The 22,225-nt window shown below is 44.1% G+C and overlaps 1 protein-coding gene across 2 annotated transcripts in view; it reads left to right on the forward strand.

Annotated features, from left to right (window-relative positions):
* The first annotated feature begins 5,434 nt into the window (after positions 1-5,434).
* Positions 5,435-22,225, forward strand: part of CD226 (CD226 molecule) — a 313,744-nt gene continuing 296,953 nt past the window's right edge. For both annotated transcript variants that reach the window (XM_069219898.1, XM_069219899.1), the window contains exons 1-2: positions 5,435-5,623; positions 5,965-6,303. In XM_069219898.1, coding sequence (XP_069075999.1) covers positions 5,443-5,623; positions 5,965-6,303 — 520 coding nt within the window. In that variant the 5' untranslated portion in view covers positions 5,435-5,442. The remainder of the gene's footprint in view (positions 5,624-5,964; positions 6,304-22,225) is intronic.

Here is a 22,225-nt window from a genome sequence, read left to right on the forward strand (position 1 = left end):
CATAAAAATCTCAACTTGAATTAGAAATTTAGATAAAATTTTAATAAGGAAAATGACACAAAATGACAAAAACATAGTAAGGGGAACCAGTGATATGAATTTTTAAAACTTTAAGTGAATATTGCACTAAAAAGCACTAATCACCAATGAAAGTCTATTGATGGAGAAGACTAGGACCTAACAATTTCAGGTCGACCGTGATGGCGTCTGGGCGGATATACCAAGAGGTTTATTCACGGTCAAAGATTTGACCTTCTGCCTTAGGGCTGATTTATACTTTGGCAGATGGCCCGTTGTTCTGCCAGGTGGATGGAGTAGATTACTTCATCCCCCTGGTGGAGGGTCTGCTTGCCTATTGTATGAATTACCACTAATTTATAAAGCTTTGGCAATAACACAGTGATTCATGTCCATTCATATTGCTGTTTACTGCAGGGTTGCGTCAGCATGACACAACCCTGCATTGAACAGTTTTATTTTATTTTTATTTTAAAAATGAAAATCCCAAAATGGGATTTTCTTTTTCAAAATTAAAAAATAATGCTCCCCTCTCCATGGGAGTCATCTCCCAGGCCAGCAGGAGCATTATTTACATTTTACTGTCCCTCACCACCAGATTTTGCCTGCCAGTGATGGACAGTGAAAAAATAGCTGTATGTCCACCAATCTAAATTGGGCAGGTGGACATGTAGCCATTTCTCTGATGGCCCTTACTTCATCTGGCATCATAAAGTTTTGGCTATGGCTTAGCCAAAACTATGGTCCGCCCGCAATTAAATAGAGTGGGTGGAACATTATGTGTACACATCCTCAACATATAAATCAGCACCTTAGTCTTTTTATAGAGCTCTAAATCATCTAAGAGAGCAAACCTTAAGGTGTATCTAATAAAGATGCATTGAAATTGGACACCTTTGCTGCAAGGGCCTACTGATACTCCAGAGGTCATGGATGTTCAAATATTTTCTTAGTCTTACCTTTCCAGGATTTCTAGAGCAGCTTCCCTGGGTCACTTATAAGGCTCTGAGGACCACACTTAGGGACCAGGATGGGCACTAGCAAGGGCCACCCTCAGAGTCCAGTCCATGCCCAGTTGTTACTGGTCAAGTGCTCACTTCATTAAGGAAAAAAGCTGTTGCTTGTTGTGTCCACAGAGGAGGTTAGATACCCAGGGAGTTAACTTCTCAGTCTGGGTAGAAGAAGGAGCAAACCCAGCCCTTCAGGTCTCCACACAGGCAACAGGCACAACCCACAAGTTTACAAAATATTTGAAGGTGTTATTCGTTAAGCACCAGCTTTGTAGCTGTAACTTGCTAGTGGGACAGGGTGAATTTCCCTGCACAATGAGGAAAGATTTCCCATGGGAACCCTCCCCACTTTCTAGCACATCCTTTTTGACTTACTTCAGACTGTCCCACATTGTGTCATTCTAGGGGAATTCCAAGATAGCAAAGGCCTTCTGCTCATGGTGAGAGTTTGTGTAACAGTTAGGGGGTGTGTAGGGAAATTAGAAATCCCTTCTTCCTAACCTACTCCAAACTGGTTCCGAGCCAGCTCTCCATTCCACTTGAGTGAACTCATGCTGACTACCACGATTCAAGGAGTTTTTCACTTCAAGATCTCTGCTAAATTATGAATGGACAGGCCTCCCCCCTCTGCCCCTTTCAAGTTGATATAGCACTTTGAACCTCCTCAACTGCCCTTCCTGAGATGATAGGGATCATATGTACCACATCCAACTGGTCCAGTCTCCAGGCCTAAGCCATTGTTCTGCTCTGGGAGCAGTTTTCACATCTCTATAAAGGGCAGGGCAGCTGCAATGCAAATTAACACCCAGAAGCTTCAGTGAGGGAAAGGCAACCTTTCTATCTAAAAAAGTTACTATCCTAAATAGTTATTAAAATCCAACATCATCAATAAATTAGGCTCCAGATTTTTCATAGTTTTGTGTTTCACTTGCGTCACAATGGTCAGTGCAACACTTAAGTCAGATTTACCAAGTAAAACACTGCCACCTTGCATGGCCCTGCCTTGCTTGGTAAATCTGGAGTAATGAAAGGCAGTGCAGGTTGCTGCCTTGCGTTACAGTCCCTTAGGAAGGTGTTCCACGGGTGGAGAGTGGCTGTTCCCTCTCATCCAGCCATGGATTTTGGTGCATTAAAAGATTTCCCAAGACTGGTAAATCTGAGAATTCATCAGAATGCTACACCTTCCCAGGTGAGGTGGAACAAGGAGAAATGTCTTTATTATTTAGAAAGAGGAAACAACTTTAAGGATTGTTTCTGTGCATAGAAACAGTCCTGCCTGCAATGCAGGCACCCTTGCACCATGGCACAAGGGTGCCTGAGTTTGCGTAGTCAGAGAGCAGGAATGCGTCATATTTTGGTTAATATAGCATATTCCTGTCCTCTCCTTCCTGTGCAGCAAGTTGTCTTGTTGCGTTACATTGCGTGAAATATTGATAAATTTGGTCCTACATTTTGAATAAATATGAAAAATAGACTTTGAGCAACTATTCTGACATAAATTACAGATATAGGTCCTCATTACAACCCTGGCGGTCGGTGGAATAGTGGAGGTATTACCACCAACAGGCTGGCGGTACCTACCTCCACTATTATGACATTGGCGGTTTGGCCAAAGCCAAACCGCCAATGTACCACACCGACTGCCACGGCGGTAACAACCGCCAGGCTGGAGACTTCATTCTCCAGCCTGGCGGCCGTCACTAGGCCACCCATGGCATTATGACCCCGCCCACCGCCATGGTTTCAGTGGTTTCGGTACCACAACTGAAACCATGGTGGTAGGCACTGTCAGTGCCAGGGAATTTCTTCCCTGGCACTTATAGGGGTCTCCCATGCCCCGCCTTTCCCTCACCAGAATCCTTCCCCACCCTCCCCCTCCCTCTCCCAACCCCCCTGCACATTTCCACACATACACGCACATACATACACACCCATACACACGCATACACACATTCACCCATGCATTCATACACACTCACAGCAACACTCACGAACATACATCCAGGCACACACGCAATCTCACGACACAACATGCATGTACACTCACACCCACTCATGCACACATGCATTACACACGCATGCACGCATTCACACACAGTCACACACACACCCAATCATGCACACAACACCCTCACCCCCCTCCTGTTGGAGAACCCAACTTATCTGCTTGCAGGGGGTCCTCCGGCAGGAGACGGGATGCGGCGCTGCTGCCAGCAGCAGCGTCCTCCAGCAAAACACTGCCAAGCCGTATCATGGAACATGATATGGTAGGCGGTGGTTTGCTGGCGCCATCTTACTGCCGTCCGTCGTCCACCGCCATGACCGTTGACGGAATTCTGCCACGGACGGTCGGTAGCCACGGCGAAGGTATGTTGGTGACCGTCGCCGTGGCGGTAGGCGGCATTTGCCGCCAATGCCACAATGAGGGCCATAATCTGTATAATCTGTAGTTTGATATTTCTAATGATCCAGCTACAGTCCTGCCTGCGAAAATAGCCTTTGGGGCTAGTCACTGGTGGAATAAACCAACTCTAATTTTACACATGTTAAACCTTTACATATTAGACCTTGTGGGCAACATGGTATACTTGGAGACAATTTACTATTATTTAAAAGCAGGGGTTCTCACCAGTCAAAACTGGTTATGTTATCAGGTTTGACAGCAGGCTTTAGGCTGCTACAGCCAGGCTACACTTGGTAGCCATTAAGGCTTGTTTTAAAGGACTACTCTGTAGATGGCACAGTATGTGCTGCAGTACCCAGGTGGCATTTGACTTTGACTTCTAGGCCCTGGGTACATTTTCTACTCCAAGGATTTATTGGCAAGTTAAGTATGTGAATCAAGAGTAAGCCAATATAACCATGTTTAAAGGGTTAGAGGACCCACACTGGAGCTTGGACAGCAGTGCCCTAGAGTGCAGAGTTCATAAACCAGCAAATATATAGTGAAGAAAAAGAGCAAAAATTCTGGGAAGGAACATCGAATACACAAAAGGTGATGGGAGGATGGACTGCAATTTGTCTAGGCACTGGCAACATCTTGGGGTAGCATTCTGACCCATCGTTCTTTTGCCCACCCTGCCTCCTTAGTTGGCCCCAGCTACATGCAAATCAGTCTTGACCCTGCTCCAGGAGGAACAGTCCAGCCCAAAATGCCAGGCAATATCCACACTGATCTGGAACACAAGCAACCCAACACAAGCGCCCTGATTGGGGCTCGTCAGTTGGATGTAGCTTAGTTCCAATAGGACAGTTTGCACGGGACCCATATATGTGCATACCCCTGCCACTTAGGACAGAACATCAAACACACAGAAGTTGATGGGAGGAATGCCTGGAATGTGTCTTACCATTGGCCCAGCTTGGGATAGCATTCCATCCCATTCTTTTCTTCTCTTGCCCAGTATGCCACCTCAGTTTGGACTCAGCCCAATGCAAAGTAGTCTTAACCTTGTTTGAATAGGAACAGTCCATCCTGAACTGGCACGCCAGGTCCTCCCTGAACTGGAACACAAGCAACCCAAGACCTGTTTAACCCTCTTATGTCGGATTCTATTTATTCCTTGCTCCCCTTACTTCCTTAGTCCCCAGTTCCATACCTCCTTCATGTGCACTTACCTAGTTGTCTATCATGATACCTCCCATTTTACTACCTCTGCCTGCTTTTACTCCTAATTTTGTTTTTCTCTCTCAGTTTTTATCAATTACTTTCTTTCCTTGATCTCATCTGTGCTGTTACCTTTTTCCACAATCCCAGACTGATTCCTTCGTGAGTTTTCAATGGACTGTTGCCTAAAATATATGTTTTCTTAAATCATATGTATCTCATAGATCTCATTTACATATTTTACCAAATTGTGTACATGTTTTTCAACATTTTTGGGTGGTCGTTTTACTTCATTTTGTAACTTTCATCACTCTGCCTTTGTAAAGTGCTCTCACGCATTTGCATTATCTTTGTGCCACATAAAAATGCAAAAATAAGTACATAGAGATATAGACAGCGGTAAATGAAAATATAAAGCTTGGGCAATGCATTCTATTTTTATGCAGAGGTGTAAACTACTCTTAGTAAGGTGCCAAAGTCTGATGCCAAATTTGGGCATTTTGGGGCTTAGCTCTATCAGTTATTTATTCAAAATAAACTGTGCCCACATCTTTCATTTGGGAGAAAGTACTTTCAGAGCGAGGGCCCCCCAGAAAAACCTCATTTGATCGAAATTAAGGCTTTTGGTCATTGCTAGCATCCGGATGTTGCTTAACTGAACTCCCTCCACGTTTTTGACACCTCTGACATTTGTAATCTCGTCGAAGCAAGCTAGTTTCCAGCACAACGCAGAAACCACCATTTCCTGGTTGAACCACGGGGGTCGGTGCGAGCAGCCTTAGGCAGAGGGTGAGTGGGCTGAGTAAAATGAGTGACAGAGCAAGAGAATTCGCACATCTGTTCGAAGAGAAACCAGCATTTCCGAAACGCAGGAAACAGGCCTCTAAAAAAGTGTGGCACATTTGTGCCTTTTCAACAAAGAGCTGTTCAACTCCCTCAAAGATGGATTCCTTGGCTATTCTTCTTACAGTCTTCCACCTGTACAACAGTAAGTTTTTGGTTGGAGTGTTTTTTGTGAATGCAGTGTCTTGTCTTGCAACAGATGCTGTACCTCTTGTGTAGCTAGCTATTTGTCTTTTATTGAAAAACGTATTTACAATTACTCCAAAGTGTGACATCGTAGTCAGGGGGTTTTAGAGCTATGATGAGGCATTTTGTGTTGTTTGCCTTGTTGGTGGTTTCATCTGTTCACCTTGTGACACCTAACAATTTTGATTCGCCGAAAAAACATACAGGTGGCATGGGGTGGACGAGAAGTAGCCCAAATATTACTATTTTGTACAAAAACGTTTTTCATAGCCTTCTTATAAGTATTTTTGTATCTTTCAGCCGCAGCCGAAGGGGCTATCGTGGATGAAACCGTAAAACTCACCGCGAAGATGACTCTGAACTGCACGTACCAGGGAACCTCAGTAGTAACGCACGTAATCTGGGCTAAAAATAGTGGCTTGGTCAAAGAGTCCATCGCCGTTTTCAACACACGCCATGGGGTACACGTGCCTGAAATTTACAAAGACAGAATTGGCTTCGCAAAAACAGACAAAGACTCGAAGGACAAGTCTTTACTGTTCAGTGACACTTTGTTTTCGGATTTAGGAACTTACACTTGCTCAGTCCATACGTTTCCGGAAGGAATTTGGGAAAAGACGATACAGGTTATACAAGCAGGTAATGTACATATTCGGGTATTTACGAAAATACTAGTTGTACTTCGATATTTCCCCAAGAAATTACATTCCATTCTCCTTCAGTGCAAATATGGCGATACAGCTTAATTATACGTCAGAAAGTTCGACCACACTGGAAGAGCGTTGCTTGGTCATCCTTGCTGATTTTATGCATTTTTTTATGGAATATTATTACATTTGAGTAAATAGAGCTACGTTCTCCTTTTGCAACATTAGTTATCACACTGAAAGGTACAGGTGGGCAACTACACTCAAATTTGGGGGAGATGGGGTCTAACCCTTCAAACAGTGGGGCAGAGTTATATTCAGAGCCTGCTACTTTGGTTCTCTTTTCACTGTTGTATGCTGCATAATATGGGGAGCATTTTTCTAGATAATATGTGGCCATTGATACATTTTAAAGCATACTTTGCCAAAAACATTGGCCTCCATTTAATATCCTTTAATGGGCTTTCAGCGTTTCAAGTCAAGGGATTGTAGTAGAAGGATTGGTGAATGCAACATTTATTACACATTGGAGCAGTAGACTGAGTAGTTTGTGGAATTTCAGGAACAATAAGCGGCAAAATAGTGCAACCCAGAATACACTGGTTTAGTTGAATTTGTCTCAACCTATTGTTACTTCAAAACTCCAAGATTTTAGGCATACTTCCACAAAAGAACATTTGCAAAATTAGCAGCAGGTGCAGTTTAAACACATTTGTTTTGTCGTTGTTCTGTTCAAAGTGCACTTCTCAGTACACAATAGATTTATGTTAGAATACAAGCTTATTAGAAGCTACAACTCTCTTGCTGTGCTTTAGAAGGATGCCCCATGCCCAGTCACTGTAATGCTCAAAACGTTGAAGCTGTATTCAGCAGTACTACATGGTAACCCCAGGTTCCAGCGCTCATCATATATTCATCATTTTGATACACGTGACTAGAGCCACAGCCTGGAAGGCAACTTTCATTTGAAACGATTTTTGTGTTACCGGCACATGAAGCACAGCAACTGAGCATAAAGTGTGATTATCGACGGTGCTTCGAACCACACTATTTAGAATTAATCTGAGTATCACTTTGTTGGGCTATTTGCTAATGCTAGCACTGTCCTATCTCCTATCTGTGGTTTTAGGTGTTCATCAGCACATTTGCCTGATCTGAAATTAAACGTAACCTAAAAATAGTTTGCTTCACACTTCTTTACTCTAGTTAAACTCTCAGCAGTCAGTGGGAGGCGATTTAACTCCAGGTTGGTTAAGGAGTGAAGCCTGAATTGCCATTTGTGGTGAAAAGGTGGTTGATGTCACTTCAACTTTATTATTCTCATTTAAAGTCCATGGCAACACAAAACTAATACCCTTAGTAAAAAGTGAAAGTGTATTTGCAGAACAATGCTAGACTGTCTTCTTACATCAGTGATGTGTGCTAAATCAGAACACGTAAAAAACAATGTTGGATAAATGTGAGCAATGAGTATTGCCCCCCCTACTAACCTAATCCATCACTTCCACCCCTTAAACAGTTGTAAAAAGGACCTAAATCCCTAAACTCGATGCCCTCTGCCCTCATAGAATCTCATTACTTCCTCTAAAACACCATTTTCAGCAATGGGCACACAGTGAATTGTTTCTATCAAGAGGGCTTACATGGGACCTCAGTCTTTAGATATTGCCGAGCGACTGAGTAAATTACCACCTTAATGGGACACACTCCGACCTACCTTAGCATCACTTTAATTGATGCCATGATTTACAAAGTACTGACACTATCCTTTCCTCCCCTCATCCATTTGGACACCCATTATATCTCCTTTCCTTCACTTCCTAGTTGTTTAAAGATGCCTATGGCTGGTTATTTACAAAGCATAGTTGTATATCCAGTGAGATACCAGTGTCTTGGGAAATATCTGGTACATCTACAAATCTTCTTTCTCATTCTCTCTGCCTTGCCCATGCTTTTTATCTCCCACTCCCTCTGTAGGTTTAGATGATCTTATTACAGCTTACAAAGCTATACAAATAAACAATGCAATATCTTAAGACAATCAGAGACTACAACTGAAGACCTTTGCTCTAACGTTATCAGTTAACAGTTTATTTTATTTGAACTACTAGCCTGTTTCTCTCTCGATCTCTCTGAGCATCTTTCACATCAACTTAAAATGTCTCTTGGTCTCTGTCACTTTCTGTGTGTTTCTATTTCTAGGCTTCTTTAGTCTCTCTGTTTCTCTCTCACTCACAGCCTCTCTTTCTGTACCTCTTTCCCTGAATTTCCCTGTTATGTACAGAATTTTGTCCTGTGCAGAGCAACAGCTTGGGAAACAAAAGAGTAATTTAGAAGACTTTGTCCATGAACCTGCAATCTCTGCTGCCCTTTTATCTATCATCTCCCATTAAACAGTCCCCATTTCTGTGGCCCAGAATCCATCACCTCCTTGTCCCACAGCAGCAAGCCCTTCCTCATCTTTCTGAGTCCCTCCTCTCCTCAGCTTAATCCAACCACACAGCACTTCACCCCCTTATGCATCTCCCCTTAGAGTTTGGCCTTCTCAACATTCCTTCTTCAGCTCAACCACACAGCTTTTCCTCCTCCGTCTCTGCTTAGTCCTGCTCATCCTTTTGCTGTCCACATCCTTTACCCTCATACGCTTTCCCACCTCCCACCACATTCCCTTCTACTGGTATCTCTTCTGGCCTTCCTCCACACCTATTCCCCATTGGAAAGTATTTTTGCTGACTGTCTATCTGTCATCTCTCCAGTCCTCCACGAAACTGCCCTGCCAGGTTTGCTACACAAATCCTTGTAAAGGGGATTTCTCAGGTGAGCTGCAAGTGCTTTTGATATCAAACACAAATAACACAAAGTCAGAAACTTGACCACCCAACTGGAAGGTACACTTTTTGCTAGAATGTCATCATGTTTCCTGCCACCAGTCCATTCAACTGCCATGGAATTCGACACATGGGGCTCATGGGCCACACAGTTTGTCCATGGCCAGGATACCTCTTTGTTGATACTGCTCCAAAAGCATGTGATTTTAAACAGGCGCATGACACACATTTAATGCATTAGTTGTCAAATGTCTTTAAGCAAAGTCACCCTTGATAAAACTATTTTGATACTCCTCCCCCTCCCATGATGTAACCTGCTAAAATGTTTAACAGTGGACATTGAATAATGAAGATATTTCACATTATATGTTTAGGGTACTTGACTGTCCTAGAATTCAACATAGCAGAACTGTTAGACCTGACAGCCTTAGGGTGGTCACCCCTAACTTTTTGCGTGCCTCCCTCCACTTTCTAGATTTCTGGTTTTAATACTCTGCACACTTTACCAGTGCTAACCAGTGCTAACGCGCATATGCTCTCTCCCATTAAACATGGTAACATTGGATCATACCCAATTGGACTATTTAATTTACTTATAAGTCCCTAGTAGAGTGCACTATATGTGCCTAGGGCCTGTAGATTAAATGCTACTAGTGGGCCTGCGGCACTGTTTGCGCCACCCACCTAAGTAGCCCCTTAACCTTGTCTCAGGCCTGCCATTGCAATGCCTGTGTGTGCAGTTTCACTCCCAATTCGACTTGGCATTTAAAAGTACTTGCAAAGCCTAAAACTCCACTTTTTCTACAAATAAGACACCCCTAAGGTATGCCCTAGGTAACCCGTAGGGCAGGGTGCTGTGTAGGCATAAGGCAGGACATGCACCTGTGTAGTTTACATGCCCTGGTAGTGTAAAGCTCCTAAATTCCTTTTTACACTGCTGTGAGGCCTGCTCCCTTCATAGGCTTACATTGGGGCTGCCCTCATACATTGTTTGAGTGGGAGCTGCTGATCTGAAAGGAATAGGAAGGTCATATTTAGTATGGCCAAAATGGTGATGCAAAATCCTGCTGACTGGTGAAGTTGGATTTAATATTACTATTTTAGAAATGCCACTTTTAGAAAGAGAGCATTTCTCTGCACTTAAATCTTTCTGTGCCTCACAATCCATGTCTGGCTGGGTTTAATTGACAGCTCCTGGTGCGTTCACTCAGACACACCCCAAACACAGGATACTCAGCCTCACTTGCATACATCTGCATTTTGAATGGGTCTTCCTGGGCTGGGAGGGCGGAGGGCCTGCCTTCACTCAAAGGACTGCCACACCCCCTACAGGGACCCTGGCAGACAGGCTTGAACTGAAAGGGGACCTGGTGCACTTCTAAGCCACTCTTTGAAGCCCCCCTTCCACTTCAAAGGCACATTTAGGTATTTAAACAGGGCCTCTGCCTCTACCAACTCAGACACTTCCTAGAGAAGAAACTTGAACCAGAACCTGCATCCTACCCAGAAGAACTGCTGGCTGCCCAAAGGACTCACCTGACTGCTTTCTGTGAAGGACTGCGCCCTTGCTGTTGCCCTGTTGCCTTGCTGCTCTCTGGCTGAGGTGAAGAAGTGCTCCCCAAGGGCGTAGATAGAGCTTGCCTCATGTTCCCTGAAGTCTGAGGACCAAAAAGACTTCCTCTCTACGAGAAGGACTCCTTGTGCGGTGAAATTCAATGCACAGCCTGCGAGAAACGACACATATCCTGCACCGCGGTGAAAGTTTCACTGCACGCGAACCGTAACAACGCAGCCCGACTTCGCATTGAGAAGATCGATGCAGCACCAGCGTAGCAACGGGAAATTCAACGCACTGCCCACTGGATCGACGCACAGCCGAGCCGGAACGACGCAGCCTGACTTTCAGAGAGGAATTGATGCAGCACCTGCTGTGCAGTAGAAAATTCGACGCACTGCTCACCGGATCGACGCAGCTCCTGTGACTTTGTCCTGCCAGCACAGGAAATTCACGCATCGTCCCCAGGGAGTCTGAAAACCCTGCAACCCGAAGAGGATCCACAACCGAGCGCCGGAAATCGACTCACAGCCGTCCCTGCGTGAAAAGTAAGCGACGCATCACTGTGTGCGGCCCGAGAAATAGACGCACACCCCTTTGTTTTCACGCATCTCCTTCTCTGTGGTTATTTGTGGAGATTTTTCACGCGAACCATGTACTTTGTGCTTGAAAAAGACTCGGCTTTTAAAAGATTTAAGACACTTTATATCACTTTTCAGTGATATCTCAACATACACTTATTGTATTTTAATAGTTTTGACCTGCATCTCATTAGATACATATTATATATTTTTCTAAACACTGTGTGGTGTATTTTTGTGGTGCTATTTGGTGTTATTGTATGATTTATTGCGCAAATACTTTACACATTGCCTTCTAAGTTAAGCATGACTGCTCAGTGCCAAGGTACCAGAGGGTGGGCACAGGATAATTTGGATTGTGTGTGACTTACCCTGACTAGAGTGAGGGCCCTTGCTTGGAGAGGGAATAACCTGATTGCCAATGAAATACCCCATTTCTAACAAAAACAAACATTATCTTTACTGGTGCATTAACCTACTCCAGTCTTCAAACATGTTATGTGACTTCAAAGGCAGCAGCAGCATTGCAACCTTGCCACGCATACTCACTGAACTGCCACAGCATAGGTAGCGAATATTCCTATTTATCTACCACACAAAACAGGTTGATCATTGACAAGAGCAATACACACTTACCTCACAGACAGTAAATGTACAGCATATGCAGCAGGAAGCCGAGCCTGGTACCACCCTGACCCCAACAGTGTATGCAGGCTGGTGTGAGGTACATGGCTTAATAGGGGATTCTCTTCCTGGAACTGAAATGGGCATCTGGGTGTACAGTAAGTACAGAAGTCTGCTCCAATGTTTCCATATTGTATGCAGAAAGGAGGGTGAGGGTAGATGCCAGCTCAGAATGTTGAGTCAGTGACCTACTGCCCACAACTCTTTCATCCCCAACAACTCATCTGTTTTCCATTAGTGCTCATCTGCAAGCAATCGAGCCCCTTAAATCTTTTCAACTTACCCGCACGAGACCATCAGGCAGTTGTTAAGTGAGCTTGTAGTGTACCATTCCAGATTGCTTGCTGCCTTTCAGGCACCATGAGTATGATATTCATTTTTGAAAGGTTCAGACACTGCTACTGGAATTTAACATTTGTGCAGAATGTGTGTAGATGTCTGCAGATGGCACAAAAATGGTACATATTACTACCGACATGTAGTTACCTATAATGTCAGTTAAAAGGAATGATGCATTCTTTTTCCTTAATTTCAAAATACTGTATTTACTTTCTGAACCTTATGTTCAAGTAGTGCTGCACAATATCAGTGACAGCACAAAGAAAGCCCAGAAGAAAACACAATTAAAATATATGTTATACTTTAATACGTTAGGATACTTTTATAGACTTTTTGGAACGCAAAACTGTTGAGGCCTAACATTGTCTATCTGTAACAGCCATTTGATGGATACTTATTCTAGCTCTTTGGATGGAGAGGAAATGTTGCCCCGCAAGCCTGCTGGTTTTTGTAGGTGGGTGTGGGATGTGCTTGTTGCAGCTCATTTCACCCATTTTACCCGTACACTTAAAAAATAGCTGAGTAGCAACTCTTTATTATGAACAAACATGTTAAATAATGATAATCTGTGGATTTTTGTTTACTGAGAAAGGAAGGAAGCGGCGATTGTGGAAAGCAATAAAGGCACAAAGAGGACTGTCAGGGCTGCAGCTGTCCTTGCAGGAATATTGCTGGTATGGCTGAAGGTCAGGCCAGCACACCATGCCCAATCCAGGGAACCTGTTGGGTGGGGGAGGGAGTGGGCTAAAGCCCTCTCATCCCAAAGGTATCTATGCACCTGAAAGACTTAGGTCAGGGAGGCTTTGAATCACACCATGAATCACCCAACGTTTCTGGAAAAATGTAAGCATGTGAGGCTTGCCAGACTTTGCACTGAGTCAAGATAGCCCAGCATCTCTCTCCTTTTTTCAAATATACTTGTGCTTTAATTTTTAGTGGTGCTTTTGGAAAGGGCAGGCCCACCACAAAAGGCAAGGTAGTAAATATGTGCATACATTTTTATGTCTGATTTTATTTCACTAGATGAGGTTGGTAAGACAGTTATAGCTGCCATGGACAGACCAATCTACCATGTGGAACAGTCTAGGTAAAACAATCCCATATTTGTGAAACAAACTTACAGATTCCAACACAAAGTTAAATTTAATTGAGACTTCATATTTTTCCAGGAAAACCTGTTAATATTTGTGGGCATCATGGAGATGATTTTACCAGGCCCTAAAGGAAAATATCAATTAAAAGCAGAGATACAGATTTGTAAGGCAGATATGAGGGCAGTTTGACAAAGAATGTGTTGAGCCAGCTTACTTTGAGCTTACTGCCAATACACATGACTTTATTCCCATTAGATATGGAAGTCCAAAGTCTACTCTGATTGTGCAGTGTCGATTGTGAGTCCTATACATTGTTATTAGGTGGTATTGGGTGTGTTGTAGTTATATCCTACATTAGATGATGTCCTGAAAGGGTGATCAGGACTCCACAGGAGTAAATGTCATACCTAATGGTTGCTGTTGTGCTTCCTCAACTTTAAATGGAATGAAAGTCAAAACTATGTTCCGGAGCACTGTAGAACAGGTGCTTAACTCAGGTCTCTGCAGTCCTTTGACTCAGCAGAATCCTCACTCCTATAGGACATCCGTAAGGCCCAAGACATTTGCTTATTTGTTAGCTAGCTTACCTATGTGAATATTTAGAGTTTCTCACTATAGGTTTGGAGCCGGTGGGGTCATCACTTTGCATTATTTCACTGCACTTCTGTTGTAAAACTGTAATGGAGCGGTATTTGTTAGCTGGGCATCAGTGCATGTTGACCCTCCCATTCGCCAAGTTCAGCAGCCAAAGCGGGAGCTGTCACTGGACTCCATGACTCAACAGGCTGGGCCAGAATAAAAGACTGATTAGTGACTTATGGGCCACTTCTATCTGCAGGTCAGCTGAAAAGGCTTATAAATCACACTTCACATGAATGCCATTATAGCAGATGGCAGACGTGGTGTTGCTAAGGAGTTAATCACACACTCATCGAAAAAAACAGTTAACAACCAACTCACCACGTTCTTAGAAAACCACAACTTCGTCAACGTCTCCCAATCCTGATTCAGGAAAAACCATAGCACCAAAACAGCCCTCCTAGCTGAAACAGATGACATCCGCTCCCTGCTGGACAAGGGAGAGACAACGGCTCTCATCTTACTAGACCCCTCGGTAGCCTTCGACACAGTCTCCCATTACACTCTGATAAGAAGACTCCACGAAGCCGGCATCAGAGACAAGGTGCTCAACTGGATCCAATCCTTCCTCTCTGGCAGAACTCAATGAGTGAGACTGGCCCCTTTCCTTGCAGACCCCACACCTGCCACCTGCGGAGTGCCCCAGGGATCCTCCCTTAGCCCCACATTGTTTAATGTCTACATGGCCCCGCTAGCCACCCTCGTCAGAAGCTATGGAATCAACATCATCTCCTACGCTGACGACACCCAACTCATCCTCTCCAATGAACCTAACAAAGCCAAACACATCTTCCACGAAGGCATGGAAGCAGTCGCCAACTGGATGAGAAACAGCTGCCTTTAACTCAATGCAAAGAAGACAGATGTACTCATCGTGGGCCCTCAACCCAACACATGGAACGACTCCTGGTGGCCACCCACCCTTGGAACCCCGCCAACCCCCAAAAGCCAAGCCCACAACCTCAGAATCATCCTGGACTCTGACCTCAGTATAAACCATCAAATCAACTCAGTCACTTCCATCTGCTTCTTCACCCTCCGCCTCCTATGCAAGTCCTTCAATTGGATCCCCTTCGAACATAGAAAGACTGTCACACACGCCCTCATTACCAGCAGACTGGACTATGGCAACACTCTCTATGCCGAAATCAACAAGGAACTCAACCGCAAACTACAAAAAATCCAGAATACTGCTGCCAGACAGATCCTTGACCTACCTCGACACTGCCACATCTCACAACACCTGCGTACACTGCACCGGCTTCCCACAGAGAAAAATATCACCTTCAAGATCCTCACCCACGTACACAAAGCCTTCCACAACCCCAGCCTACTTGAACTACCAACTGAAACTCCACGTACACAACAGAACTCTACGCTCAGCCCAGCTCTCTCTCACAGAAGTACCCTGCATCAGGAAAACCAGAACAGGAGGACGCTCCTTTTCCTACCTCGCAGCCACCTCCTGGAACGCCCTCCTTCTCCACATCAGACAAACCATCCCCCTCCTCAGCTTCACAAAGGAACTGAGGACCTGACTTTTTTAAGAACCACCTCACCGGCAAATGCTACACTTTCCCCCCTCCCCAGCACCTTGAGAGCCTAACAGGTGAGTAGTTGCGCTATACAAGCATTGATTGATTGATTGATTGAAGAGTGGTGAAAGCAAAACAGAAATTAGTAAAATTTGGAAGAAAGAACAGAGAGCTAGTGAAAGTGAGAGATGCAAACAGGCAAATAAAACAAGGTAGGGACAGAAATGAAAGAAAAAGTAACGATTTTGAAAAAGTGAGGCAGAAAGAAAGCAGAAAACATAAAAGGGGAAAAGAATGCAAAAGGAAGTTGGGTAGGGCGAAGAAAAACAAAGAAAGAAAGACAAAAGAGGGAAAGAATGCTGAAAAGAAAGAACAAAGGGGAAAGGGACAACAAAAGTGGAATGAAAGAGGGAAACAGAAAAGTAGACACATTAGGTCATGGAAAAATGCATGAAAGAACATGGATGGCACTGTGCTAATCCCATGAATAAAAACATTTGAGGTGAGAAAATTTAGAATGTCTCTGGTGTTGTAGGGTGCCCTATAATAGAGCTCCTCTCCACCTACACTTGGGAACTACCCAGAGATCTCTCTTTTTTTGCATAATTTATGCATCACTCTAGGCCTGAAATGGCATTGTTTTGACTTGTACTGGGTGGTCCCTTGTGTCTGGATGAAATTAAACATCTCTGAAGACCTATAATGATAAGTATAACATTAGAATGTTTAAAGTTTGTGTAGTTTACACTCAGTCTGTATAGGGAAAAAAAGTTTTCCTAAATACAACTCAGTTTTACCTTGTTTTTTCCATTGAATTTTTTTGTTTTTTTAAATTGTTTTAAATAAAAATGTGTTCACATCATAGAATCCAGTGTTTCAAGTGTAGACGTGTTATGTGGAGTGTAGTACAGTACCGTGGAGTGTTGTAAAGTCTATTGTTGGAGTATTGTAGATAGGAATTTAGTGGCATAGAGTAGAGCATAATATTGTATCGTACAATGTTGTAAAGTGTTATATAGTGCAGTGGCTTGGTGTTTCATAATTGAGTCAAGTAATTTTAGACTGGATGCATCAAGTTGTACTCTGGTATGTTGTGTCGAATAGTAGAGTAGGGTGCTGTAGACTGCCACAAAGTGGAGTAGAGTGCTTTAGAGTGGAGTATGGTGAAGTAGAGTGTCATAGAGTGGAGTATCATCAAGTGAAGTGTCATAGAGTACAGTGGAGGACAGTGTCGTAAAGTGGAGAGCTGTGTCATATAGTGGAGAGTTGCTTCGTAGAGAGAAGTTGAGTGGCGTGTCGTCCATTGTCACACAGTGTGGTACAGTAGCATAGTGTGGATGGACATAGAGTGGAGAAGAGTGGTATAGAGTGTAGTACAGTGTTGTAGAGTAGAGCTGCATACAGTGAAGTAGAGTCAGTCAGTGGATCAGGGTAGAGCGGAGTGTAGTACAGTGGCATAGAGTGGGATAAGGTGTAGGAGAGTGGAATATAGTGGAGTGGAGTACACTGGAATGAGGTATGCATGAGTAATACAACAAAAGGGTTAGGTGTAATTCCACGACTTCACTGGGGAATCAGAATGTCATGTTCAGATTGCCACAATTACCTTCGACCCCGGTTGGTTTGGGGTTCAGGTGAGGCACTGTGAGCTAACCAGGAATTTGGCCAGCAGTTCTGACAGTGCTGACGGATTCAGGCCCCCAAAATCCAAAGTTCTGTTGTCCTAATACACAGTCCTATTATCATAGTAGGAACCATATAACACTCTAGAGTAGGTTAAAGTGGCACAGAGTGGAGTGGCATGTTGTAGACTGTAGTGGGGTGAAGTGCAGTAGAGTGGAGTGGCATATCTTACAGTCAAGTAAGTGTCATAAATTGGAGAACCATGTTGTGTACAGTAGAGTGTAATGTGGTATCATTTAGTGTTGAAAAGTGATGTAGATGACATTAGAGTACAGTCTAGTTGATGTTTGTGGCGTGGTGTACAGTACAGTGTGGTAGAGTGTGGTAGAGTTGATTGACATACAGTGTCATACAGTACAATGGCATACACTGGCGTAGAGTGGAGTGATGTTCAATGGTGTAGTGGAGTAGAGAACTGTGCCAGAGTAGATTGGAGTAAGGTGGGGTGCAGTAGCATGAAAAGGGTTGTGTACAGTGTCTTATAGTGGAGTAGAGTATCATAGAATCAAATAGGTTGTTGTACAGTGGCATACAGCATAGTTCAGTGTTGTACAGTGGAGTGAAGTGGTATAGACAGGAGTAAAGTTTTGGAGAATGACATACAGTGTAGTAGAGTGTTGTAGAGTGGACTTGCATAGAGTACAGTAGCGTGTCAAATGGTGGAGCTGCACAGAGTGGATTGTTTCATAGTAGCATAGAGTGACGTCAACTCTCATGCAGTGAAATAGAGTTGAGTGGAGTGGTACAACGTAGTGTGGAGTACAACAAAGTGTATTGGTGTATTGTACAGAAGAGAGGCATGGAGTGGAGTGTACTGGTGTAGCGTAGGTACTAAGCTGTTATAAATTAGAATGGGATCTCGTACAGTGGAGTGAAGTGCTGTGTCCTATAGTAAAGTGTAAAATAATGGAATAGAGTGTTGTACATTGGTGTGTACAGGCATAGAATGGAGTATAGAATTGGACAGTTGAGTGTACGGGGACAGAGTGGAGTAGAATGTCACTAAGTGCCTCGAAGTATGGTTGACCTTTATAGAGTGGCATTATATAGATTGGAGGTGAGTGTCATATAGTTCAGCAGTGTAGAGTGGGGTGGCATACACCTTAGTTGTATAGAGTGAATTACCATAAAATGGAGTAGCATGCGGTGGAATACCTTTCAGTGGAATTCTGTACAGTGGAGAGTAGAAGAGTGGAGTGGGATAGAGTGGAATAGCGTAGAGTGGAGTGGTGTACACTGTAGTGCACAGAGTGGAGTAGGGTACAGTCGATTAGCATAGAGTAAGGTAGCCTACATTGAAGTGGCATAGCATAGAGTCTAGGAAACATTTAATTGGAGTGGTGTCCAATACCAGAGACAGGAGGGCTGTGTCGTACAGCAGTGGTTCTTAACCTATGGTCCAGGGACCCTAGGGGGCCACAAAGCCAACTGAGGGGGTCTGTGACTGCTTAGAAAATTAAATAATATTAACAGATTAAAAAGGTATATAAAGAAGCGATTGAAAATGTGTAATGTTCTGTGAATGTGAAGGTATTTGATATTGGAGACTAAAAATGAAGTTAGTATCCTAAGATTGATTTGAACAGAATATAGGGGGCCATTATGACCCCGGTGGATGGCAGTAAAATGGAGAAAAGTACTGCCAACAGGCTGGTGGTACTTTTGCCCTTATTACGACATTGGCGGTTTGGCTCAAGCCAAACCACCAGTGGTCCACACCGTCTGCCACGGCGGTAATTACCGCCGGGCTGGAGACTTCAGTCTGCAGCCAGGCGGCCATCACTAGTCTGCCCACAGGATTATGACCCTGCCTACCGCCATGGTTTTTCGTGGCAACCTTACCGCCATGAAAACCATGGCAGGAGGCACCATCAGTGACAGGGAATTCCTTCCCTGTCACTGATAGGAGTCTTCCCTGCCCCCCTCCCCGTCCCCAGGTTTACCCCCAAGCCCACTCCCCCTCCAGACCCCCCCACGACTTACACGCACCTTCACTCACCAACGTACACATGCATGCACACACTCATACTCATATTCATCCATGTATGCATACATCCATCCACACACACTGACATACATACATGCACACATGTATGCACACAACACAACATACACGCACTCACACATCCATACACAAACAACACGAATCACACACTCGCATACACGGCCGCACAGACATACACCCCCCCCACACACACAATAACCCCACCCCCTCCACTATCGGAGCAACCGACATACCTTTTGTGAGGGGGTCCTCTGGCAGGAGGCGAGACGGGCGCTGCTGACAGCAGCAGCATCCACCAGAAGAACACCGCCAGGCCATATCATGGGTCATGATACGGTCTGCAGCGGTCTACTGGTGTGGCGTTGCTGCTGGCAGAAGCACCACCTTACCGCCGTCTGCCGGCATGACCACAGCCAGATTTCCTCCATCCTTCTGGTGGAAATCCAGCTATGGTCATAATCCGGTTGACGGCTGGTAGCCGAGGCGACGGTCTTTTGGTGGCTGTCGCCACGGTGGTAGGCGGGTTTTACCACTGATGGTATAATGAGGGCCAAAGTATGGACAATGAGTGGCCTCAATTGAATATAGAAATGCTTCAACCTTCATATAAAAATTTAAATTTAGATTTTTGTTTATATTTCTTAATTAAATAAAATATTAAATAATTTCAGCATGTGTTTGATGAATGCTTCTTTCCTTATTTTTGTTTTGTAATATTTTACAGTTCAAATCATCGATAACACTTATGCAGGGGTTCCTGGCATGCAGTAATGACTCATTATGGGTGCCCGGATTACAATAATGATTCAGTAGGGGTCCCCAGGGCCCAGTAATGATTAAGTGAGGGTTAAGAACCACTGTTGTACAATTTTGAAAAATGTTGTAGAGTGTAGTATAGTGTTGTACAATAGAGTGTACAGGCATAGAGTTAAGTGCAAATTTGGACAATGGATTGTATGGGGGTAGAGTGGAATATAGTCTAGTAGAGTGGCAAAGAGTGTAGGAGATTGTAATAGAGCTATATAGATTGGAGGAGAGTACACTGTAGTTGTCTAGAGTGGAGTAGTGCCAGTGGAGTGGCATAATGTGGAACATCGCAGAGTGGAGTAGCATAGACTGGAGTGGCGTGTAATGGAGTGGCATAGGGTCTAATAGTGTAGTAGTATACAGTAATGTGGCGTAAAGTTTAATAGCATATATGTTAGGAATGGGGTTTCTAGTGGGCAGTCAGGTTACACCCTGTCCAACTATGGACCTTCACTCTAGTCAAGGTAAGGGAGTCACACACCTAAGATAACTCCTGCTCACCCCCTTGGTAGCTTGACATAGGCAGTCAGGCTTATCTCAGAGGCAATGTGTAAAGTATTTGTACACACACACACAGTAACACAGGGAAAACAGCACAAAAGTACTTTATACCAGTTTAGAAAAATAGCTAATATTTACCGGAAAAAAACAAAAAAAATTACAAACATACACAAGAAAAGAAATCAATTTTTAAAGTTAAAAGAGTCTCAATCCATGGGAATCCATGGGTGTGTTGTTTTAGCACAAAGTACCTGGTATGCGTTAAAAATAAAGCTGCAGGAGAAGTGATGCATCAGAAAAGCAAACGATGCATTGATTCCTTACTCACAAGTGAGGCTATGCGTCAATTCTTTCCCTGTGGGGAGGTGATGCATTGATTCTTTTCCCCACAGGAGAACGGTGCATTGATTTCCAGACACGCAGCCTCAGGTCCTTACTGTGATGCTGAAGATTTGATGCCCAGGGTTGATGTGTGGAAAATTCCGACACACTGTGTGAAGAGTCCGTGTTGGAAATAGGAGCTGCGTTGAATTTCCAACCGTGGGACAGGTGCCACGTCTAATTTTCAGCAGTGGGACAGGCACTGTGTCTATTTTTCTGATGCGCACACAGCGGTGCGTGGATTATACCCAGCAGGTTACCAGCTTCCACTTCTAAGGGCCAAGGGACTGGATGTGGCACCACTTAGCAAGTAAGGACTCTCAGCAGTAGAGCCCAGGCACTGGCAGATGAGGTCTTTGATGTCCCTGAGACTTCACTACAGGAGGCAAGCCCAGTTCAAGCCCTTGGAGAACCTTGGAAAGCAGGATGTAGAAAGCAAAGTCCAGTCCTTTCACTTCCAGAGGTCGTAGGAGCAGATCACCACAGCAAAGCAACAGGCAGAGTGGCAAGTCCACCTCAAGCATCTAGCTCTTCTCCCTGGCAGAATTACCTCTGTCCAGAAGTGTTCTGAAGTTGTGGCATCAGCAGTCCAATACTTATACTCATTTCTGCCCTTGAAGTAGGCAAACTGTAAAGGAAAGTCTTTGTAGTGCATAAGACCCTGCCGCTCCCTGTCCTTCCCTCAAACACACTCTAAGTGGTTGGAGTCTGCTTTGTATAAAGACAGGCACAGTCCTATTCAGGGGCAAGTGTCAGCTCTTCCCTCCACTCTAGCTCAGGAAGACCCATCAGGATATGCAGGACACACCTCAGCTCCTTTTGTGTGACTGTCTAGAGTTAATTCACAAGGAGCCCAACTGTCAATCTGACCCAGACATGTATTCAGCAGGCAGGCAGATGCACACAATAGTTAAGCAAGAAAATGCCCACTTTCTAAAGTGGTATTTTCAAACTTACAATCGAAAAACCAACTTTATCAAAATATGAATTCTTTAATTGTCATTTAAAAGACCCAAAACTCCATATCTATATTTGCTCCCAGTGGGAAATTACACTTAAAAGATATTACAGGCAATCCCCATGTTAACTTATGGAAGAGATAAGCCTTACAATAGTGAAAAACAAAGTGGAGTCTTGTGCCGTAGTGAGGCGTTGACTAGAGTGGCATAGAAAGGAATAGCATAAAGTGGTGTGGCAACAGTGGCATATGGATTTATGTGAAATTAGCAGTAATGTAGATCATTGTGAGCAGAGTAACGCAAAACATTGTGCTACCTTTCGT

Source organism: Pleurodeles waltl, chromosome 2_2 (assembly GCF_031143425.1).
Source record: "Pleurodeles waltl isolate 20211129_DDA chromosome 2_2, aPleWal1.hap1.20221129, whole genome shotgun sequence".
Lineage (NCBI taxonomy): Eukaryota > Metazoa > Chordata > Amphibia > Caudata > Salamandridae > Pleurodeles > Pleurodeles waltl.